This window comes from Pteropus medius, unplaced genomic scaffold, assembly GCF_902729225.1.
Source record: "Pteropus medius unplaced genomic scaffold, Ma_sr-lr_union100, whole genome shotgun sequence".
NCBI lineage: Eukaryota > Metazoa > Chordata > Mammalia > Chiroptera > Pteropodidae > Pteropus > Pteropus medius.
The window spans coordinates 13,987,256-14,007,417 of NW_024349799.1; the positions used below are offsets into that span (position 1 = coordinate 13,987,256).

At 36.3% G+C, this 20,162-nt stretch overlaps 2 protein-coding genes across 3 annotated transcripts in view; both read left to right on the forward strand.

Annotated features, from left to right (window-relative positions):
• EFCAB5 (EF-hand calcium binding domain 5) overlaps positions 1–11,119 on the forward strand; it is a 116,681-nt gene extending 105,562 nt beyond the window's left edge. Inside the window, exon 27 of the mRNA XM_039886203.1 lies at positions 10,749–11,119. Within this exon, the coding sequence (XP_039742137.1) occupies positions 10,749–10,942 (194 nt within the window). The 3' untranslated portion in view covers positions 10,943–11,119. The remainder of the gene's footprint in view (positions 1–10,748) is intronic.
• Positions 11,120–17,679: 6,560 nt separating this feature from the next.
• The window catches only part of NSRP1 (nuclear speckle splicing regulatory protein 1), a 38,919-nt gene continuing 36,436 nt past the window's right edge, over positions 17,680–20,162 (forward strand). The window contains exons 1-3 of one of the 2 annotated variants that reach the window (XM_039886209.1): positions 17,764–17,781; positions 18,174–18,237; positions 18,959–19,052. Coding sequence is in view for 1 of the 2 variants with exons in the window: in XM_039886208.1 (XP_039742142.1) it covers positions 17,762–17,781; positions 18,959–19,052 (114 nt within the window). In the remaining variant the exon portion in view is untranslated. Of the gene's footprint in view, positions 17,782–18,173; positions 18,238–18,958; positions 19,053–20,162 lie in introns of both variants that reach the window. The other variant, XM_039886208.1, reaches the window with a different exon arrangement.

The following is a 20,162-nucleotide window of genomic DNA, read 5'->3' on the forward strand; positions in this document are numbered from 1 at the left end:
ACATGTGAGAATTCAGAAGCACGTTTATGTTCCACTTATTAATTACATGTGCATTATTCATTAAAAAACAAAAGTGAATAGGGGCTCCAGTGAGGATAAGAAACAAGAGCATTAAATAAAAGGACTATTATTATCTTTAGTTTCAATGAAGAATCAAAGAAAATATTAGATTATGAGTCTTTATAGACAAATAATGTAGGCTTTTTGGAGGAGGAAAATCAGCAGGAATTGAGAGCAGTGAGGCTCCCAGATTGGAGAAGGTGATGAGCTCTTTGGCCACAGAAAATTAGCCACATATGAGAGTAAATATACATATACAAGCACACATTCCTCCACAGGTGTGTATTATCCCAGAGACCTCAGGTTGTTTATGTGAATGGAGCAGTAAGGAATAAATATTAAAGTTTGTTTCTTTTTTGTTATTTATGAAAAACTTATTATTAATTGGGAAAATGGCTCTGTAGAAATTTCTCACTAAACCTGTCCCTCTCCTCATCCCTCTCCTACTCTCTGTGGAGACTCTAGACCAAGTCAGAAGGGTTTCTGGACTTATGTGATATAAAATGATCCATGAGGCTCAAAACCAGAGACCCTCAGACAAGAGGAAGGAAAAGGCAACCCAGAGAAAGACACCACACTCCTCAAGGTGTCTGTGGCAGTGGATGCATGTAGTACAGGGGAAGCACATAACAGCGAGCCAGTGTGCATGGATGAGAGAGATCTCCTTGCCTAGGAAGGCAAGATAGTTCCATAAGTTTAGGAGTGCTAGAGAATAAGAGATTCAAATAAAAGTTAACATGAGTTAATGTGGACTATGAGTGATGTGAATAAAGATTAGAATTCTTATTTGGAATGGCTTCTACTGTAGCCTCATCACTCTGGGCTGATTCATGGGAGCCTCTGGATTCATAGGTATTACAGGTATCACTTCTAAGGAAGTGATTCAAGGGAAACAATAACAGCAACAATGAAAATGACTACTTGTTCACTATATACTTGCATATACTTGCTCTATACTTTACTGTTCACTGAAGACTTGAAAATCCTGAAGAAGTGTTTTCTATGTCAATGCCTCATTGCTGCTCTTCCTTTTGGAGTAGAGTTAGTCCCCATCATGAGCCCCAGTATTCACCACCCTCCATGTATGACCAGTTTGTTGAACTGACGTTTTTCCTGAGCCCTTATCCACTTTGGTCCCCACCCAATCTGCCAGCCTCTTGGCCTAGATCCAGACTCTGCTGTCAGGGTCACTTGTGTCCTCTTAGACTGATGCTCCCCTTAATAAGCCCATCTCCAGACAAAGGCATCTGTGGTATTGTACCAATGCTTCAAAGAAATCTCTTCAGGCTCCACTTTTGATTTGCTTATCAGAATTACCTCTTGTTGTCATATACAGAAAACATGCAGATTTGTTTCCTCTGCTTGCCTCCCCTTTCATCTGTGCTGATTCCTGAGCACCCTTGATCTCCACTGCTCCCTACCACTTTCTCTTTCCCAACAGTGTTCTTAGGTGGCAAGAATACCAACTGCAGTTAACAAAACTAGATTCAGCCAGAAACCAATATCCCCTAGACTCCCCTACCACCACCACCACTATGTCTTTAGCATTATCACAGCCTCTGCAACAATCAAGACAGTTCATCAGCTACCCAGATACCAACCCTCTCTCCTTCAGACGCAGTCATATCAGGAAATTCTACGGTTCTCATTTGGAGAAAGACGGGAACTCTTTAAGGCACATTTTCCTTTGTGCCAGAAAGAGAGGAGTCTTCCAGCATTGCAATCTGTTGCTATAAGTTTATCTGAGCCTTTTAGTAGCATTAAGTAAGGCCCCTACTCAGTGACTCCAGCCAGTATGAAATGCTACCAATAGTATCTGTAGGTTCTGCCCAGAATGGGGAGGGAATACAAGTTAGCATAGCTTCTAATCCACCAAGCCTTCCAAACTAACAATTTTGCCAAGAAAATAGAATTAGGGCTGATGATATGCCCGCACTTTCTTAGGGCTTCTGCTGCCAATTTTTACTCCACTTCATCCTAGTTCTGAAAAGAAGTATTTTTTTAATGTTCAGAAAAGGTACATTTTATTTTTTCCCAATTTTATTGCAATAACAACATATAAAATTGTGTTAGTTTAAGGTATACAACATAAAGATTTGATATATGTATATACTGTGAAATAATCATCACAATAGGTTTAGTTAACATCCATCACCACACATAGTTACAATTTTTTTTCTTGTGATGAGAACTAGTGAGATCTACTGTTTTAGCAACTTTCAAATAAACAATACAATATTAACTATAGTCACAAGGCTGTACGTTACACTCCTAGAATTTATTTATGCTGTAACTAGAAGTTTGTACCTTTTGACCACTTTCACCCATTTTCTCCACCCTCCAACTCCTGCCTCTGACAACTACCAATCTGTTCGCTGTTTCTATGAGTTGGTTTTTTTAGATTCCATATATAAGTGAGGTCATATAGTATTTGTCTTTCTCTGTCTGAATGATTTATTTCACTTAGCATAATGCCCTCAAAGTCCATCCATGTTGTTGCAATGGCACGATTTCCTTCTTTTTTATGGTGGAATAATATTCCATTATATATATATGTACTACATTTATTTTCTTTATCCATTCATCTGTCAATGGACACTTAGGTTGTTTCCATGTCTTGGTTATTGTAATGCTGCAATGAACAAGGGGGTGCAACTATCTCTTCAAGATGGCAATTTCATTTCCTTCAGATATATATGCAAAAGTGGAATTGCTAGATCATATGGTAGTTCTATTTCTAATGTTTTGAGGAACCTCCATACTGTTTTCCATAGTGGCTGTTCCAATTTACATTCCCACCAACAGTGCACAAGCATTCTCGTTTTTCCACATTCTTGCCAACACTTGTAATTTTTTCACATCCTCACCAACACCTGTCTTTTTGATCACAGCCATTCTAACAGGTGTGACATGATATCTCATTGTGATTTTGATTTGTATTTCTAGAAAGGGGTATTTTATATTCTGGCAGCATTCTAGGCAGCTGTGTCACCTTTAGAGTGAGGCAGTCACCTATGAGGGAGCCACTTTGTTCAGCAGGCTTGGCTTACCAAGGCTATGCCATAGCATATGAATATTGCTGACATACTTCCCTGTAAGGGACCCAGTGACTCCAGTGACCACTCCCAGACAGCTGTACCTACAGTAGCACATCAATTGCCCGCTACTTTCTGCCTAAAGTACTCCCAGTAGTTGGCCTCTTCTACTTGAAGACCCATGACCTAACCACCTTCTCAAGGATCTTTTCTCCCCACTCCACTTTGGACCTCTGCTGTCAGCCTTGCCTGACTTTTCTGTAGGGTGCCCCATACCTGTCCCATGTCCCCCTCCTAGGAGGTTTGAACAGATGTTGTGTATCAGGAAATGTTCTTAGACCTTGAGGCAAAAAGAGCTGTCTTCCATTAAAATGTGACCAGAATCATTTTGTAGTCTAGAACCTGTATTTCTGTCAAATGGCTGTACTTCCTTCCTATACCAAAAGCCCAGGGTCTATATGTCCACAGATACTGGTCTCAGCAGGTGTTCCCTAGACCCTCCACTTTTCCTGCAAGAGTCCCAGGACTCCTCCTCTGCCAAAGCAGCAAGAGCCTCAGTGCTATTATTTGTAAAGATGATTGCCATCGTGATTCTCCAAGGATGACAATGGAGGGAGATGGCCCACCACTGAGGGGAAGGAATGCTGGACTCACAACTGATTAACGCTTGTCCTCAAGATTCACCTTCCAGGAGATCTTTTCCTAATTGCTACTGCCACCATGATGGCTCTACCAAGTGCTGTTCTCTGTCCCTCTCCATTCTGAAAGTGGAACAAGACTCTTTCCTTCACTTCCCACTACGTGGCTGAAGATCAGACAAGAAACTTTCACAAGATTCTACCAGCTGTCCAGAAATAACAAATATAAGTACAGCAATGAACTGAATCTGCAACTGTAAGGATGTGCTGGGCTCTTATGAGTCAGAGTGAAATGAACAACAAGATACCAAGGACGCGGTATACCCTTTGTATACTGCCATTGGCTTGGATTCGGTAACAGTTCTCTACCAACTTTTTAGACCTAGTATTCTTGGGTGGTAATCCCTTCCAGGGTTGTTGATTCCTACTTGTAGTAAAAGAGTAACTATCACAGTTAAACTGGGTTTAACAGAGAGCCTAGAGTGTGCCATTTATGAGATGTTCATAGATTTCAGGCTCTAGAGAAGGAAAAAGTCCATTCAGTTTTAGAATAGATTCCCTTTTTCCTGGCAAGAACCTCTTAAGGGCCCTTTTAGTTAAGATATTAGACAAGTATTCATTCACACACTGTTCATGAGACTATTGGGAGTTTGTTAAAGACCTGGGGCTTGGATGCTTGACCATTTCCCATGCAAGCAGACTCTATTTTTGGTCCAAGTCATGGAAGGTGGGGGGTGGAGGAAAGAAAAAAAAATCAAATCAGCAATTTCCTTTTTGTTTCTTATCATATCTTTTGGTGTTAAATTTTGAAGTTTTCAACAGTAGTTATTTGAATTAAGAAAAATAACTAAAAATGATTTTATTTGTCTAAGTAATATATCACTGCTGCTTTTATATCTGATAAAAGCTTTTCAAAATCAGTTTAATGAGAACATTTTTCAATTTAAGGTAAGCATATTCTTCAAGTTCCCTTGACACTCATGTGTTGTTTTTTTTTTTTTCATTTTAGTGATGTTAAAACCATCTTTCATCCCAAAGGATTGTTAAAATTATATTTTTATTAAAGTACTTTAAAAGATCTATTAGAACTAAATGCCTGCTAACAAAAGTCATTAGCCCATCCCTCTTCTCTCTCCTCACTCTCTCAAGTTCTCCTCACTAGAGGCAATTCTTTTTGACTCTTAACTGCTTTTCTGGTATTTGTACATTTCTTTATTTCTAATAATATGCAATATTGCTATCTTCTGATTATTTAAAACCTTGTCAAGTGATTTCCTCATTATAGATGAAAGTTCGGTTCTGTTACATTACCATTCTTTTACCCCATCCTCCTAATGTAGCTATATTACAGTTGGGGACTAAATTAAAACCTAATGTTCACATAATTTTGTTTATGCAAATATTATCCACAGTTGAGTGTTGTAGCATATTTTGATTGCTCCTTTTTTCACTTTTAGTTTTTCGTGAAGTAAATTGCCCTTTATTTTAAAAATTGCTTAGTTTTCTTTGTACTCTTGATAATTCCCACTCCTTCCATTTGTCTCTTCATATAATTTCTCAAAAGGTCAGTTCTATTAGGTAATTTTTAAAGTTCCAATTTCTTTTTATTCTTGAAGCCATTATTTCTAGAAATCTTAATTTTCTTTTTATCTGGAGTCCTCCCCTACTGCAGATCTGCTACACAACTGCCTTTCTGAAATTTATTTTGCCACTATCATAGGACTTTGCTATTCTCTTGGTTCATTCTTTCTTGGTCTACTCCCATGTTTTGAAGTAGATATCTCTAGTAGTTTTCTGAGTAAGAGTGCAAGAATGGTAAATTTTTTTAAAGTTCCCATGTCTGAAAATGGTTTTATTCAAACTCACATTTGATTTGTAGTTTGTTAGGTACTATAATTTTGAAGATATTCCCTACCTTTTTTTTTTTTTTTAGAAATTGAAATATAATGCGCATACCACAAATTTCACCATTTTAAAGTGTACCTACCATTCAGTACTTTTTAGTATATATACCAGGTTGTGCCACAATCACCACTATCTAATTTTAGAACATTTTCATCGCTCCAAAAGAAACTCAGTACCCATTAGCAGTCACTCTCCCTTGCCCATCCCCACCTAGCTACTGGCAACCACTAATCTACTTTCTGTTTCTATAGATTTGCCTATTCTGGACATTTCATATAAACAGAATCATACAATAGGTGGACTTTATATCTGGCTTCTTTCACTTAGCATAATGTTTCAAGGTTTATCTCTGTTTTAGGATGATTAGTATTTCATTGCTTTTTTATGGCTGAATAGTAGTGTATTGTATGTATATGTCACATTTTATTTATGCATTTATCTGCTGATGGACATATATAGGTTGTTTCTACTTTTTGGTTATTATAAATGATGCTATGAACATTTGTTTACAAGTTTTTGTGTAAGCATATGTTTTCAGTTCTCATTGACATAAAATTAGGAGTGGAATACTAGGTCACATGGAAACTTTAACTTCTTGAAGAAATGGCTCCATTATCAGAAGAAACTTGGGAAGTGCCAAAATTGCTACTGAGAAGTCTGAATCTTTTCTTTTTTTTATTTTGTTTTCTCTCCAAAAGCTGTCCTTTATACCCAAGATTGTGAAATTTCATAATGATATGCCTCTTTATGGGTCTATTTTCATCCATTGATTTGAACACTCAGTGGGGCTTTTCAACTGTGAAACTCAGGTCCTTAAGTCCTTAATGATTTCCTCCATGGCTTCAGGTTGCTACTTATGGCTGTGTTAAGTTGTGCACTGCACAAAGATGCCCTGCTGAGAAGGTGGATGGGAGCTGAAATCTAATCAGGATTTCATTCACTAAATTGTGTACTTTATTTAGATTAAGGCTACATCTACCTGGAGAAGGGGCATCTCTTTCTTCACACATCTTTTTCTGCTCACCAAACTGTGTGCTCACAGAGTGCATTCATCCATGATAGATGCTTTGTTGTCATTTACACAGAAGTGACCTGGAGGTTGATGGTTGCCCTGGCATTTCTTTACTGTGTTCTCTTTTTGGAACTCCTATTATTTAGATATTGGATCTCCTATATTCAGTCTCCAAAATCTATATTTTCTGATTTTCCATCTTTTTATCTTTTTGTTTCACTTTCTGAGACATTCTATCAACCTTCTAATTCTATTGAATTTTTGTTTCTGCATATTTTAATGTCTGATAGATTTATTGTTGTTATTCTTTAAATATTTGCTTTCTGCAACATCTTGTTATGTTTCAGGGATTCAACATCTTATCTCTCTGAGGGTATTAATGATAATTATTTTTTGAAGTTTTCTTCTCCCTGTGGTTTCTCCTCATTCTCTCTGTTTTAGTGTTTTGGTCTCTGTATCTCATCTTCTCTACCTCACACCACTGGGCAACTTCAGCTCCCAATCCTAGAAATTTATTCCTTGGAGAAGGTAACATAGAACATCTCTAGGCTGGGGGATATCATACACAGTTGAGAAGGAGAGTAACAGAGTGAAAATGGGGAGTATCAGTGTGTCTATTGAATATTGAGACACCTGTATATGGGTTTCCCCCAGTAAGCTCCAAACAAACAGAAGCAAACAAAAGGCACAAATAACCGGTACTCCTATACCATCAGAATACAAGAAAAATATTGTGAGACTTTTATTTGTAATAATTTTTCCCATCAATGTCTAATATCTATTTTTTAGAAAGTGTTTTAAAATAATTTATAAATAAACATACATATATGGGGATCATGCTCAACATTTATTAGTGATAGAGGTACATGATCAAAGGGCTTAGAGGCCACTGCATAAAGGTATGAATTTTCGTAAAGATAAATTGCATTGAATAAAATTCATACATAATTTGATTTATAGCTACGTCATTTTAAAAAGCCAACAAGTGTGATATTATATAGAAATTATGATTACAATAGGAATGAAACTAATATACTTGCAAGAACTCAATGTTCAGCCTGAAGCAAACTTCCATCCAAGCTTTGATAACTCGAGAAAAAATTTTTACCTTCTCATTTAATGTTGATTCTTTCCTGATAAGCTGGAAGCTGAACTTTCCACATTTGGGACCACATTAAATTAACAGTGACATATTAAATGTTCAACTACCATGGCAAATATGAGTTCTCCTGCCCACATAAAAACTGAAATTTGCACACACATACCCGTTTAAGTATATGTTGCATAGAACTTCAGCTCATTGCATGTGGCAGTAATATTAAGGGATGACAGAGGGTATGTGAAACAATAGAAATAAAAGAACTAAAACTAAGAGAACTAATGATAAGGAGAGGAACTTTCAGGAAATACTGCTGATCTTGGGTTAGTTGTTAGTTGAAAGGAGCAGTTACACTTTAACTTTTGGACTTAAAGCTTAAGCACTTCATTCTTTTTTGCTTTGCTCATCTTTCCAATTGTCTATAATTCCTAAAGGATTTAAATTAACCCAGTGTTAAAGCAGAGATCCAGAATGGAGTTTTAATTAGAAATATCTTATAGTGTCCCAATGTTTTCAGCAAAATGAATTCCCTATGTTATTAAAAGTTTGATTAAACTGGAACTTACAAAAATACCATAAAATATTTCTAAAGTAATAGGTTTATAAACAGATTCAAAAGTTGACTCAGCAATTATTTTAGCTCAGATGTATTCAGATAATTTACTATAATCCTTATCAGGGCAAAGCAAAAAAGCATTATTTCTTATGGTTAGAAAAGAAAAAAATTATAGTGTATCTGTTTGAAAGAATTACAAAATCTATGCCAGAGGGCTTTGTCGTCCACCAAGCTGCAAAGAACTGGCACCTATCCACCACAAGAGGACAGTAGCGCTCAACCATTGTCAATGGGAACCCAATAGCAAAGGAGGCTTCATTAGAGGAATCATTAGAGCCAGTTGTTTAACGCATCCATCTCTCATTGGAAAGGGCACGAAAACAGCAACGATGGCCCAGACAGGTTCGGAGCTTATGTCCCTGGTAACAATAAGACAGGAAATAAGCAACAGGAGCTTGTTAAAGGGAGCGACCTCACTCATCCTTGTGTCCTTGAATCACCATGGAGATGGCTGACTAGCTTAATAATGGTTGCAGATAGGGGTCTGTTCATTTGGATGTCAGATAAGAACACTGTGGCAGGCGTCGGTGGAACAGAGCTCTTAATGGGGATTTAGGAAGGGCAGAATAAAAACTGTGCGGCATAGCAGAGCTGTTATATCTCAGAAAATCAGAACCGGTTTTAGGAGTATTCTAGGGTGCACTTTAATTTAGATTCATGACATCGAACATTAAGATAATCAGAGTAATCTTTGCAGCCTATAACATTACCTTGTAAAGGTACCAGGAAGTTAATAAATACAAAGGAGATCAATTATAACAAAAGCATCTCAATATTTTAAGTATATATGTTGATTGGTCTAGTATTGCCCATAACGTAAAATAAATCCGGTGTTTTTAATATACTCTCATGACCAGCATTTGCTTTTGTTTTTATTTATAATTGTTACTAATATTACTGAGCTATAATCTGAACTTTTAGCATTTGAAAAACCTAATTTAGGACATAATTTAATATTTCAACGTTTATTGAACACTTACAATTAGAAAAAAAGAGTGCCTGTGTGTGTGCGCGCATGCACACACTCAAAAGAATTTTAGACCATTGTGTCCGCATGTTTTAAAGTAGGCCTGAAGAATTGAGACTTGTATTTTCCACATTTTATGTGCTTTTCCTATCCCGTATTGTACCTTTTATCATAGTGATATCTTCAAAACCATACAAAGCTAAATCTAATTCAGGGAACCTGTTCCCTCATGTTGATAGAAGATAGAGAAATAAGATATGTTCGGTTTTGTCATTCTAATAGATACCCATAAATGATTGTCATTGTTATTAATGAGTTATGGATAGAAGACGACATTTAATTCCTCTTATTCAATTATAAGTATCATATATGGTTTATTCAACTCTAATCAGCAAACATTTATTGGGTTAGGTACTGTGTTAGACACTAGAATTAACAAAATTGAATAAAACATAGACCTGAGGGTGGGAGACACTTGAAAGAAGGACAGTAATTAATTTTTTGAGTAGCTACTCTGTGACAGATTTTTGCATATCTTTTCTCATTAATCCTCATAACAAATCTGCAGTATTATCTCTGTTTTATGGAAGAAGAAACAGGCTCAGAGCAACTAAGTGACCTGCTCAAGGTCAGAAGACTAGTTGGGGTAGAGTCAAGATCGGAATCCAGATCTGTTCAACTCCAGAAGTATATTCTCTTTCCACTGGACCATTCTATCCGAAAATAGTCATTGAGTCCTGGAAAGTGTAACTTTTATAAACGGCAGTTCAATAGTTTGCAAATGAAACATAATGGCGTGCAGCGATTATATATTTAAAAATGATTTTAAATTAGGAAATATTCCAAACATAAAGTTAGAGACTAACACCTGTGTAGTCATTATGGAGCCACATTCTATATCCAACCTTTGCATTATGCATGTTTGAGTCAGACTTTTTTAAAGAAATAAAATATTTTAGGAACAGTTCAAACTTTCTACCCCTCCCTGATCCTATTCTCTTTTCTTCCTCCCTAGAGATAATGCTTCTATGAATTTGGTGTTTATCAGTTTCATGAATGATTTCTTTTACTACATGGTTATGAGTCCATAAACAATATAATATTATTTTACAAGTTTTAAAACTGTTTTTTAATTGTACCCAAAGAATATATTACTCTATAATTTTTTGTGCTCAATGTCTTTGAGATTTATCTACATGATATAGGTAGCTGTAGTTTTGTTAAATGCTGTATAGTAGTCCATTAGATGAATATACCAAAATTTATCCATTTTCCTATAATTACATATTTAAACAAGATTCTGCCATCCTTTTGACTCAAAACATAACTAATGAACTTTTGTCATAATACTGGAACTTAAATTTTAATAATAAGAGATCAAAACTATCCACACTAACTTTTTTTGTCTTGGTGCAGGTCATTCTCGAATCGAAGTATGGAAATTTGGTAACATTGTCATCGAGTACCTATACCACTGGTCACACATCTGTTTAGCTCTCATGCAGTTAAACAAAAAACTAAATAGTGCTATTACACCCCCATTGCCCTCCAAGACTGACTCCTGTGTGTATGCAAAAATGCCAGGTAGAAGATTGCTCGATAAATGCTAATAGAATTGGTACTGTATTTAGGATGTTTTTGTCATGTTCGGTATTCTTAACTATAAAATATTTTCAATTGGAAGGAGTAACACATAGACATATTTATCTCCTGGACACTGACCTCAGCACTTTCGAAAACCAAGTGTTACCTAAGGAGAAATTTGATTTAAAAAATATCCAGTTGTGGTAGCCATAACCAAATGTATGTTATAGAATATATTTTAAAATTTCCTTTTCGTTTTACCTTTGTATCTACCATGTGACTACTATGGTTAATTGGGTAGAGTTATTTTAATCTTTTAAGGTACAAAGTAAAGACTAAAGATTTAGGGGGAAAATAGCAGTTTTTACATCAAAAAAGTACCAAATAATAAAGATTTTAAGAAATAGACTGGGAATTGTTTTTCTAATTTTTCAAAGACTTGTATGAGCAGCACCTCTTCTCTCTTTTTATTTCCCTACCCCCGTCACTTACCTTAACAACTTAAAAGTTATCTCAATGAATAGAAATTTTGTGGGAAAATGTTTGTCCGTGACTCATGGAAAAAAGAAAACACCTGTCTTTATAATAAAAACCACTCGAGTTCAAGAACTGCAAAAAAGAATTTACATTTATTTAAAGCTTGTTATTGGAGCAAACTTTACTGCTGTTGTGAGATTTCATCTTTGAAATAAAATATCTGATGATACAGTTCATTTTTAATAAAAATTTTGGGAAATTAAACTACATTTTCTTTATTTGGTTGGCAAAATGTGATGTGTTCCAAGCATCTTATAATTTGAGGTTGGAGGTCCCTTTTTAACCTTTTCTGATAAGATGGCAGTGTTATTACCAGTCCTCATCTCTTGGATGATCGTATGCCCAGCTTTAACCTATAAGCCTGTTTCAGGGCATTTGCAGCAACATTTCTAGGAATAATGTTCTTGAAGATATTAAACTGATATCCACATATCCTGATAGGTTCAGAACAAGCTTCTAAAGAGTTCACTGTGAATACAAATGGCATTTTAGGCAGCAAGGAGGGGAAATTTTTGCAGAATGCTCATTTTTAACCAATATCATGGGAGTTAAGTTAACCAAATGGCATTTAGGTTAATGATAACAAATATAACACATTTGTGTGGTGCTTTAACTTGTTTGAGATATTTTCACATACTAGCTCATTTGATGCTCCCAATAACCTGTAAGTAAGCAGTCTTAATATTATTATCCCCATTTTATAAATGAGGAAACAGTCTCAAAGAGTGAGTGAGTTACCTAGATAACAACAGCTAGTCAGAGGCAGGGTGGACCTAGCACCTATGTGTCCTAATTTCTGGTTTACTGCCCATGCCAGCACCCCACGCATCTCACTAAAACTTTCTAACCTTTACCAGGCTAATACCATGTTATGTCTTTTGGAAACTACTTGAAAGTTTAACAAACAACAAGGAAGATTGGTTGAATATATTTAACCATCATTTAAATAAAATATTATCCCTTAATACCAGGAGCTTACTTTTTTAGTGAAGGAGATATTACTTATACTTCACAAAAATTTAGATATAGATTTATATTTAAATCTATTTGACCCAATAGATTTATTTATTTACTTATATTTACATATACTTCAGGAGCTTAGCCTTGATTAGTTGAATTTTTTATTGACTCTCCATAGCTTTTAGGTAACAATGACACCGTATGGTGTAGACCATCCAGACTTCCCTTTATAATTTACAGCTTTCCATGGTCCAAGAACAACATAAGGTTTCAATACAACAATATTGGAATCTCAGAAAAGCTCCTTTTGGCTCTTTTAACAGCTTTAATGAAATATATAACTCACATACTATACAATTCACCTACTTAATGTGTATAATTTAGTGGTTTTTAGAATATTCACAGAATTGTGCAACCTTTACAACAATCAATGTTAGAACATTTTATCACCACCATAAGAAATCCCATACCCATTAGCAGTCACTCCCCATTTTCCCCCACCGCAGCCCTAGGCAACAGCTAATCTTGCTTTCTCTATGGATTTGCCTATTTTATATAAATGGAATCATACAATATGTGGTCTCTTGTGACATGATCAAACAACCAGCTGCCCTTACCTCCCACAGACATTCCCAATCCACTAACTCAGAAGACCCTTTGCAGGTAATTTAGGGACTTTTCATTCTGCTCATGTAAGGTTTTATGCAATGCTACTTCCACCTAACCTCACCCCACATCATCATTAACTCTCCCCTATATGATCTTATATGGACCACTCTCAACAGACAAGATCAATTAAATATTGCCTATTTCTTTGTCTTTAGGGATGATAATTACCCTTAGTGGGTGTTCCAATGCCTAGTCATTAACCATATTTTACCTGTCCTCAATCTATTGGCTGAGCTCAGACTGTCTTGCAACTAGCGAGGCACCTCTAGGTGGCTATATTTTGTTCCATGTGACCCTGACTCTCCAGCCCCAGCTGCTTAAATTGGGGTTGGCCCCTTGTCAAAGGGAGACCAATTTGTGAAAAGGCCTAATATAAAAGTACCCAAACCATGGACAAATCAAACTATAAATAGCAACAGGAGCAGTGTTCCCAAACTTGGGTTCAAAATGTTAGAAGCCTTCTCTGTGTTTCTGATTCACTACTGTAGATACAACCATTTCTGCAGACCCTGCCGAGAGATCGAAGAACTCGAACTCTGCAACACTGCATCTGAGATATCAGCCTTCTAACTTTTGGAAAATCTCACAAGGGCAGTGGGAGACTACAGTTCAATATGCCAATTCAAAAACTTGCATTTATATAGGGTATTGAGCTATAACTTTGTGTAACTAATTCCCCAGTCTCTTTAGGCAAGAGGCAGACAGCTCTGGCAGGGGCCTTTATTTTTACCTTTTATTGATTCTTTATTTTAAACAAAGTAACACGTGCTCATAAAGAGTCATCCTGTTGTACAAGGTCTGTTAAGACCAGAGCATTTCCCAGTCCCACCTCACCCCTATTTCCCTTGCTTCTAAGTCAACTACTTTCAGTTCTTTTAGCTCAGGAGTTAATCAACATCCCACAGGCTAAATCTGGCCAGTTGCCTGTTACGATAAAGTTTTATTGGAAAAGCCATGCCCATATTGTCTATGACTACTTTCACACTACAAGGGCAGAACTTAGTAGCTGCCACAGAGACCTATGACCCACAAAACTCCTATTTCAGCATGTGTGTCCACACACACACACACACACACACACACACACACACACACATACATTTCCTATCCCTCTATTCTTCCCAATATAATTACACTGTAATTTAGATTAGAATAGATCAATATTCACTGTTTGCATTATGATGAATATGTATGCTATCTAGGGCTTACTCATGTAGTAAATTATAATTATTTTCCTTTCTGAACATCTTTTTGCTTTCTCTAGAGTTACTGTCAAAAGAAAATATTTGGAGTGGCTGAAGTGACTATAACAACATCACGAGAAGTAGATTTCAGAGCAAAGAATAGTACCATGATAAAGAAGGTCATTTCATAATGAAAAAGGGGTCAATTAATTAAGACATAATAATCTCAAATCTCTATACACCTAATGTTGAGTTTCAAAATATGTGGAGCAAAAACTGATAGAATTCCAAGTCCATAGAGACAGAAGTAGATTAGTGGTTGCTTGGTTTGGGGGTGGAGGGGTTAGGAGAAAATAGAAGTGCTCAATGGGTACACGGTTTGGGGTGGATATTGAAAATATTCTAAAATTGATTCTGGTGATGGTAGTACAACTCTCTGAATATACTCAAAACCGATGCATTGTACACTTTAAATGAGTGAGTTACATGATATGTGAATTACATCTTAATAAGAGTTTTAAAAAGATGATTATACTAGATAGAAATCTGGATCTACACAAAAATATGGAGACACTGGAAAAGGTAAATATGTGGGTAAACATAATTTTTTTCTTATTTAAAATATTCTTGAAATATAATTATTTAAAGCAAAAATAATTTACTGTGTATTTATAACATAGGTAGAAGTAAATGAGTGACAACAATAGCACAAAGTCCAAAAGAGGGAAAATGGAAGTATTGTATACTTTTGTGTTTTTATACTATATATAAAGTAGTATACTCTTACTTGAAGGTAGACTGTGATAAGTCAAAGATATGTACAGGAATCCCTAAAGCAACACCTTAAAAATAGTAAGCTAAGAAGTGTAGCTAAGAAGCCAATAATGAGGTTAAATCATAAAAATTTTAAACTGAATCATAAAAAATAATCCAGAAGAGTGCTAAAAAACGCGTTTGGGAGGAGAGTAGATGGGGAAAATAGAAAACAATTTGCAACCATACTGTAGATGAAAAAAGGGGCCACAAATTAAACTTGCCAAGCTCAAGGGAGGCCTGCATGGCAGGCTTTACAAACTCAGAAACCTAAAGTAACCATACAAGATGGTCTGAACATAAAAATTCCTAACTAAAAATGAGTTATGGAGGGTAGTTATGTCCTAGGTCTGTAGCTTCCTTGACAAAGGTTAATCTTTACCTTAAGTGAGCCTATTGTCTTTTTGCATCTAAGATAACATACCTTTGAAATGTCAAAGTAATCTGCTTTCTAGACACTTAAGGGCACAACCAGAGCAAACCCCTCCTTGTTGTTTCCCACATACCATCTCTGTGTGCTGTAAACGTTATTAACAGCACATCAATGTAAAAGTATGTAGCTCTCCATTTTACTTTTTATCCAATCTCAGAGATCTCGCTCCCATTTTGCTTTCTCCTGCCCCCTTAATCTACCACCAATGGATTTCACGTGACTCTTGTCTCCTCCTTTTATTCTAACGTATTAAATAAACTACAAAACTGCCATTCTCTGGAGCATTTTCTCAATCCGTTGAGATTTTGCTTCCTAGCCATTGTCATTTTGGCTGAAATAAACTCATAAAAATTCTCTATGCGTTTGGATGTTTCTTATGCTGACAATACTAATAATCACTTTAATGAAAAGTGTTCCAAACACCCGAATTAAAAGGAAACAATTGACAGACTGGATAAGAAAGCAAGACCCAACTGCATGCTATCAACAAGAGGTGCACTTTGAATATAGACACAAATAGATTAATATAGGTTAAAAGTAATGTTGTGGCCTGTATAGAATAGACCAAACCAAGTATGCTCTCAAAGTCTGTTTATTAGCCGGTGGCTGTCCTGTACAAAGAAGCAGCCCTGAAATGCCAAGATACAAGGTTTTTAAGCCCTAAATCCCATTCTTCATTCTATCTTAAACACAAAGGTCTATTTCTCTCCTATTCACTACCTGTCAACCCACTGGTCAGGTGTGCAAGCGGGGAGTACAGAAGCAGAAAGCTTGTTGTTAGAATGTTATGTTCCTATGGGTGATTGCCTATGTTCCCATGGGCAATAGCCAGTATTCTCATGGGCCAAACAGTAATTTTCAGCTTATATACAATTGATTATTTTTCATGCCACACAAGCAAGCAGGGTTACACAGGCTAAAATTGGCAGTTAGCGTCTGAGCTCATCGTTACAAGTTTTATGATTAACAAAATGTAGTTAGGGGTTCCAGAAACTAGGCCTAAGGTATAGACTTCCTTTGTCCAGCTTCAGGTTTTAATTATCCTTTAACCCTTTCACATTTCAGCAGGCTATCACAGTAAGAGGACACATATACTATGCTAACAATCAAAGCTGGTTATGTTAATAGCAGATAAAGTAGCTAAGAAAAATAGAGTCATTTCTTCAATTCCAGAGAAAGAATTATTTTACAGAAGAGTGTTTGGAGAACATGTTAGACATTATTTTGGCATCTGGACAAATCATTAGTAGCATTACGTTTATTAATCACATTTGAAGGGAAGTCATGAATTCAAGATAATGGCATTGCAATCCTGTTTTTTTTTTTTTTTACTTGAGAATAAACTTCCGATGATAGGAGACGGGTACCATTTTTATGGAATAAATATGAAGATTTTATACAGAAAAAAAAGGGGTCATTTCCTTATGGTATAGGGCTCAATGCAAGAGGACATAGCAATCCTAAATGTTTATTTACTTAACAACAGAACTACATGAAGCAAAAACTGACAGAATTCAAAGAAGAAATAGACAAACCCACAATAAGAGGTCAAGATTTAAACATCCTACAGTAGTTAAGAGTTCTTGGGCTGCTATAAAACTAGTTTGGAATGGGCCAAGAGTGAGTAGGTACACAGATTGTGACCAGAATAAGAGTGTGGTACATGATTTTGATTTCTATACCCAGAGATGCCATGGTATTATTAATCATTTGGCTCTATGAAACACTGCTAGCATATAGGATTTTCATCTTTTGAAATTTTCATCAAATTACCCTGAGCCAGGTATACTCAGATTGAACACTTCGGAGGTTAAAAAAAAAAAAAAATCGATAGCCTAGGGTAGCGGCTTTCAAACGTATCAAAATCACCTGGAAGGCTCATTGAAATACTGATTTCTGGGCCCCAACCCAATTCCTGACTCAATAGATCTGGGATAAGGCCCGAAATTTTGCATTTTTAACAAATTCCGGATGATAGTACCTGCTGGTCCCGGGACCACACCTTGTGGACTACTGGCTTAGAATTTTGTCACTCTTTTGTTCTTACTAATTTCGAGGCCCCAGGGTTTCCAAACGAAACCGAAAGCCAAAGGACCCAGTTCCTAACTGTGAAATCAATTCAAAAGAGGGATCCAGCCGCTAGGGTGGTTCCAAGACTCCGAAAGCCGCGCGAGAGTTTACGTGACTACGTCATCGTCTGCGTCAGCGTCACGTCGGCGACGGCCACGTTCAGCGGAGACGAGAGCAAGATGGCGATTCCGGGCAGGCAGTGAGTGATCCGGGAGTTAGGGTCAGGCTGGGGAATGAGAAACAACGGCGACTGTCTTTGGCTGAGGAGTAAAAATGCGCTGGAAGTGAAGGGGCTTTGTCGTCAGGGATAGAGACGGGGAAAAGCGAGAAATCCCGAGGAACACATATTCCCCTCCCCCCTCACATTTTCCAGGATGGATGTCCGAAGTTTGAGGGAGAAACTTGTGAGGAAATAAAGGAAGTTAGGCTGAGGGGCAGAGAGCGAGACTTTTCTATTTTCCAAAAGCTCGGTCTGAGGCCCCTCAGTCTTGCTTCCTACCCCGCGCTTGAGTTTCTCTCCCCGTTTGGATGCCTTCAAGGGCAATGAGAAGAGACAATTCCTGGCTTAGCGGGCCTTTTTCTCCTTGGCAGCTCAAGTCCCGATTCCCGCCCTCCCTTCTCGTTTTAGGAATGTGCTGAGAAGCCACAGAAAAGGGTAGGCATATAGGGAATTGGGGTTTACGTTGCCGCAAAAGAAACATTATATGTTCTTGGAAGTTTTACCATTGCTGTATAATCCTTTTGATGTGGCTTCCTGAGATTGCTGCATCTTAAAGGCCAAAATGTGAGAAGTTAAATGAGTTGGCTCTGATGGGGTGTTCTCTCAGACGCTTCAAGACAAAGCAAGTGAGCCTACTAAAGTGTTATGGAAATTTACCCTATGAATACTTGGGTTTCTCAGTTAATGTAATCTCTAAAAAAATTTTGTGGATGATATTACCCAATAACTTATTTAAAACTGTGTAAGTACCCAGTAGGAAAAACAATCTATTTTCTTGACTCTTGTTAGACCACAAGGGTAATTTAGAGTTTTTTTTATTTGTAGTGGACATGAACTGAGCTTTCCACTAACATGTTCTTTTTAAAACCTTACTATCATTTCACCATCTAAAACATTTCTGAACTCTTCAATTATTTCTCTTCTTTGGTTAAAATGGTATTTGAGTTTGGCCCCTGTCCACAAATAATTACTTAGAGTAATTATAAAATCTTAACACATTTAGAGTTGTGCGATGATTGAAAATCAGAAACAGTGTTATATATTCATAGGCTGTATGACATTTTGAATTGGTAGCTTCATCTGGAAGAAGTAGTAGATGAATTATTTTTAAACATTTAAGTATAATGGTGTAATTTTTATTTCAAAACAAATGCAGGTATGGGCTTATTTTGCCAAAGAAAGCACAGCAGTTGCTCCCTGTTTTGCAGAAACCATCAGTGTTTGGGAATGATTCCGATGATGATGATGAGGTAAGGGAACCTGTTTTTCTACCGAATTGTTGGAAATACATATTTTTAAAATCGAATTTTATGTTGTTGCTTTAGTTATTTGTCAATACAGTGTATTTGGAGTATGTTATCATTTACAGAGTTATTAAAGGGAATATTTAAAGAAAGAAGCTCCGCTGATTATTTTTTTCCTTTGTAAGTGATATATGGACAATCTGATTGTTTTTTCCTGAAAGCTACGAACTTTAGTTGTTTTTAAAGAATTACGCGGTCATTTTAGACAGCTAATACTGATGTAACAAAATTTTTGGTGTAAAGTTCCCTGAAAATAAGCTATTAAGATGTCACCAATTTCCTAGAAATTTTTATTAGCAAAGTAGTTTTTTATGAGAATACTTTTATGGTTCATCGGTGTCTTCTAAGTGTAATTGCTAGGTGTTATAATTACGATAGTATGTAAAGTTACTATAGATAGTACTGCAGTAATAACATCTAATATGAACATTGTATGTTTTAGCAGCCAAAACAGTGTTTTCCTGTGAAACCCACAGTTTATAGCAGAAACAAAACCAAATGTGTGCTTATCTAATACTTCAGTCATATTCTGTATTTCTAAAAGAACTTTTGTATCAGTCTGGTATTTCTTTTACTTTGGCAGAAAAATAGCTTCTCTTTCAGTTTTTACTAATTATGTAAAGCATAGGTAGGTAATTGAACATATTTGATACTTTGCTTCTTGCTTTCCTTCTGTTGAAGAAATTGATTCTAGATGGCTCACCTTTTTTAAAAATGGAGGTATAATTTACATATAATAAGACTAAAGGATTTTAAGTGTACAGGTTGAAGACTTTTGACAAATATAAATGCCCCGGTCAAGATATATAACATTCCCCTCTACCCTGAAAGTTCTTTAATATTCCTTTGCATTCATTCTACTTCCCCACATTCTGCCCCTGACAATTATCTCATTGTGGTTTTGATTGTATTTCCCTAATGGCCAATGATGTTGGCCATCTGTGTATATCATCTTTGGAGAAATGTCTTTATATCATTTGCCTATTTTTTATTTGGTTGTCATGTTGTGAGTTGTAAGATTTCTTTACATATTCTAGATACAAGTCCCTTATTAGA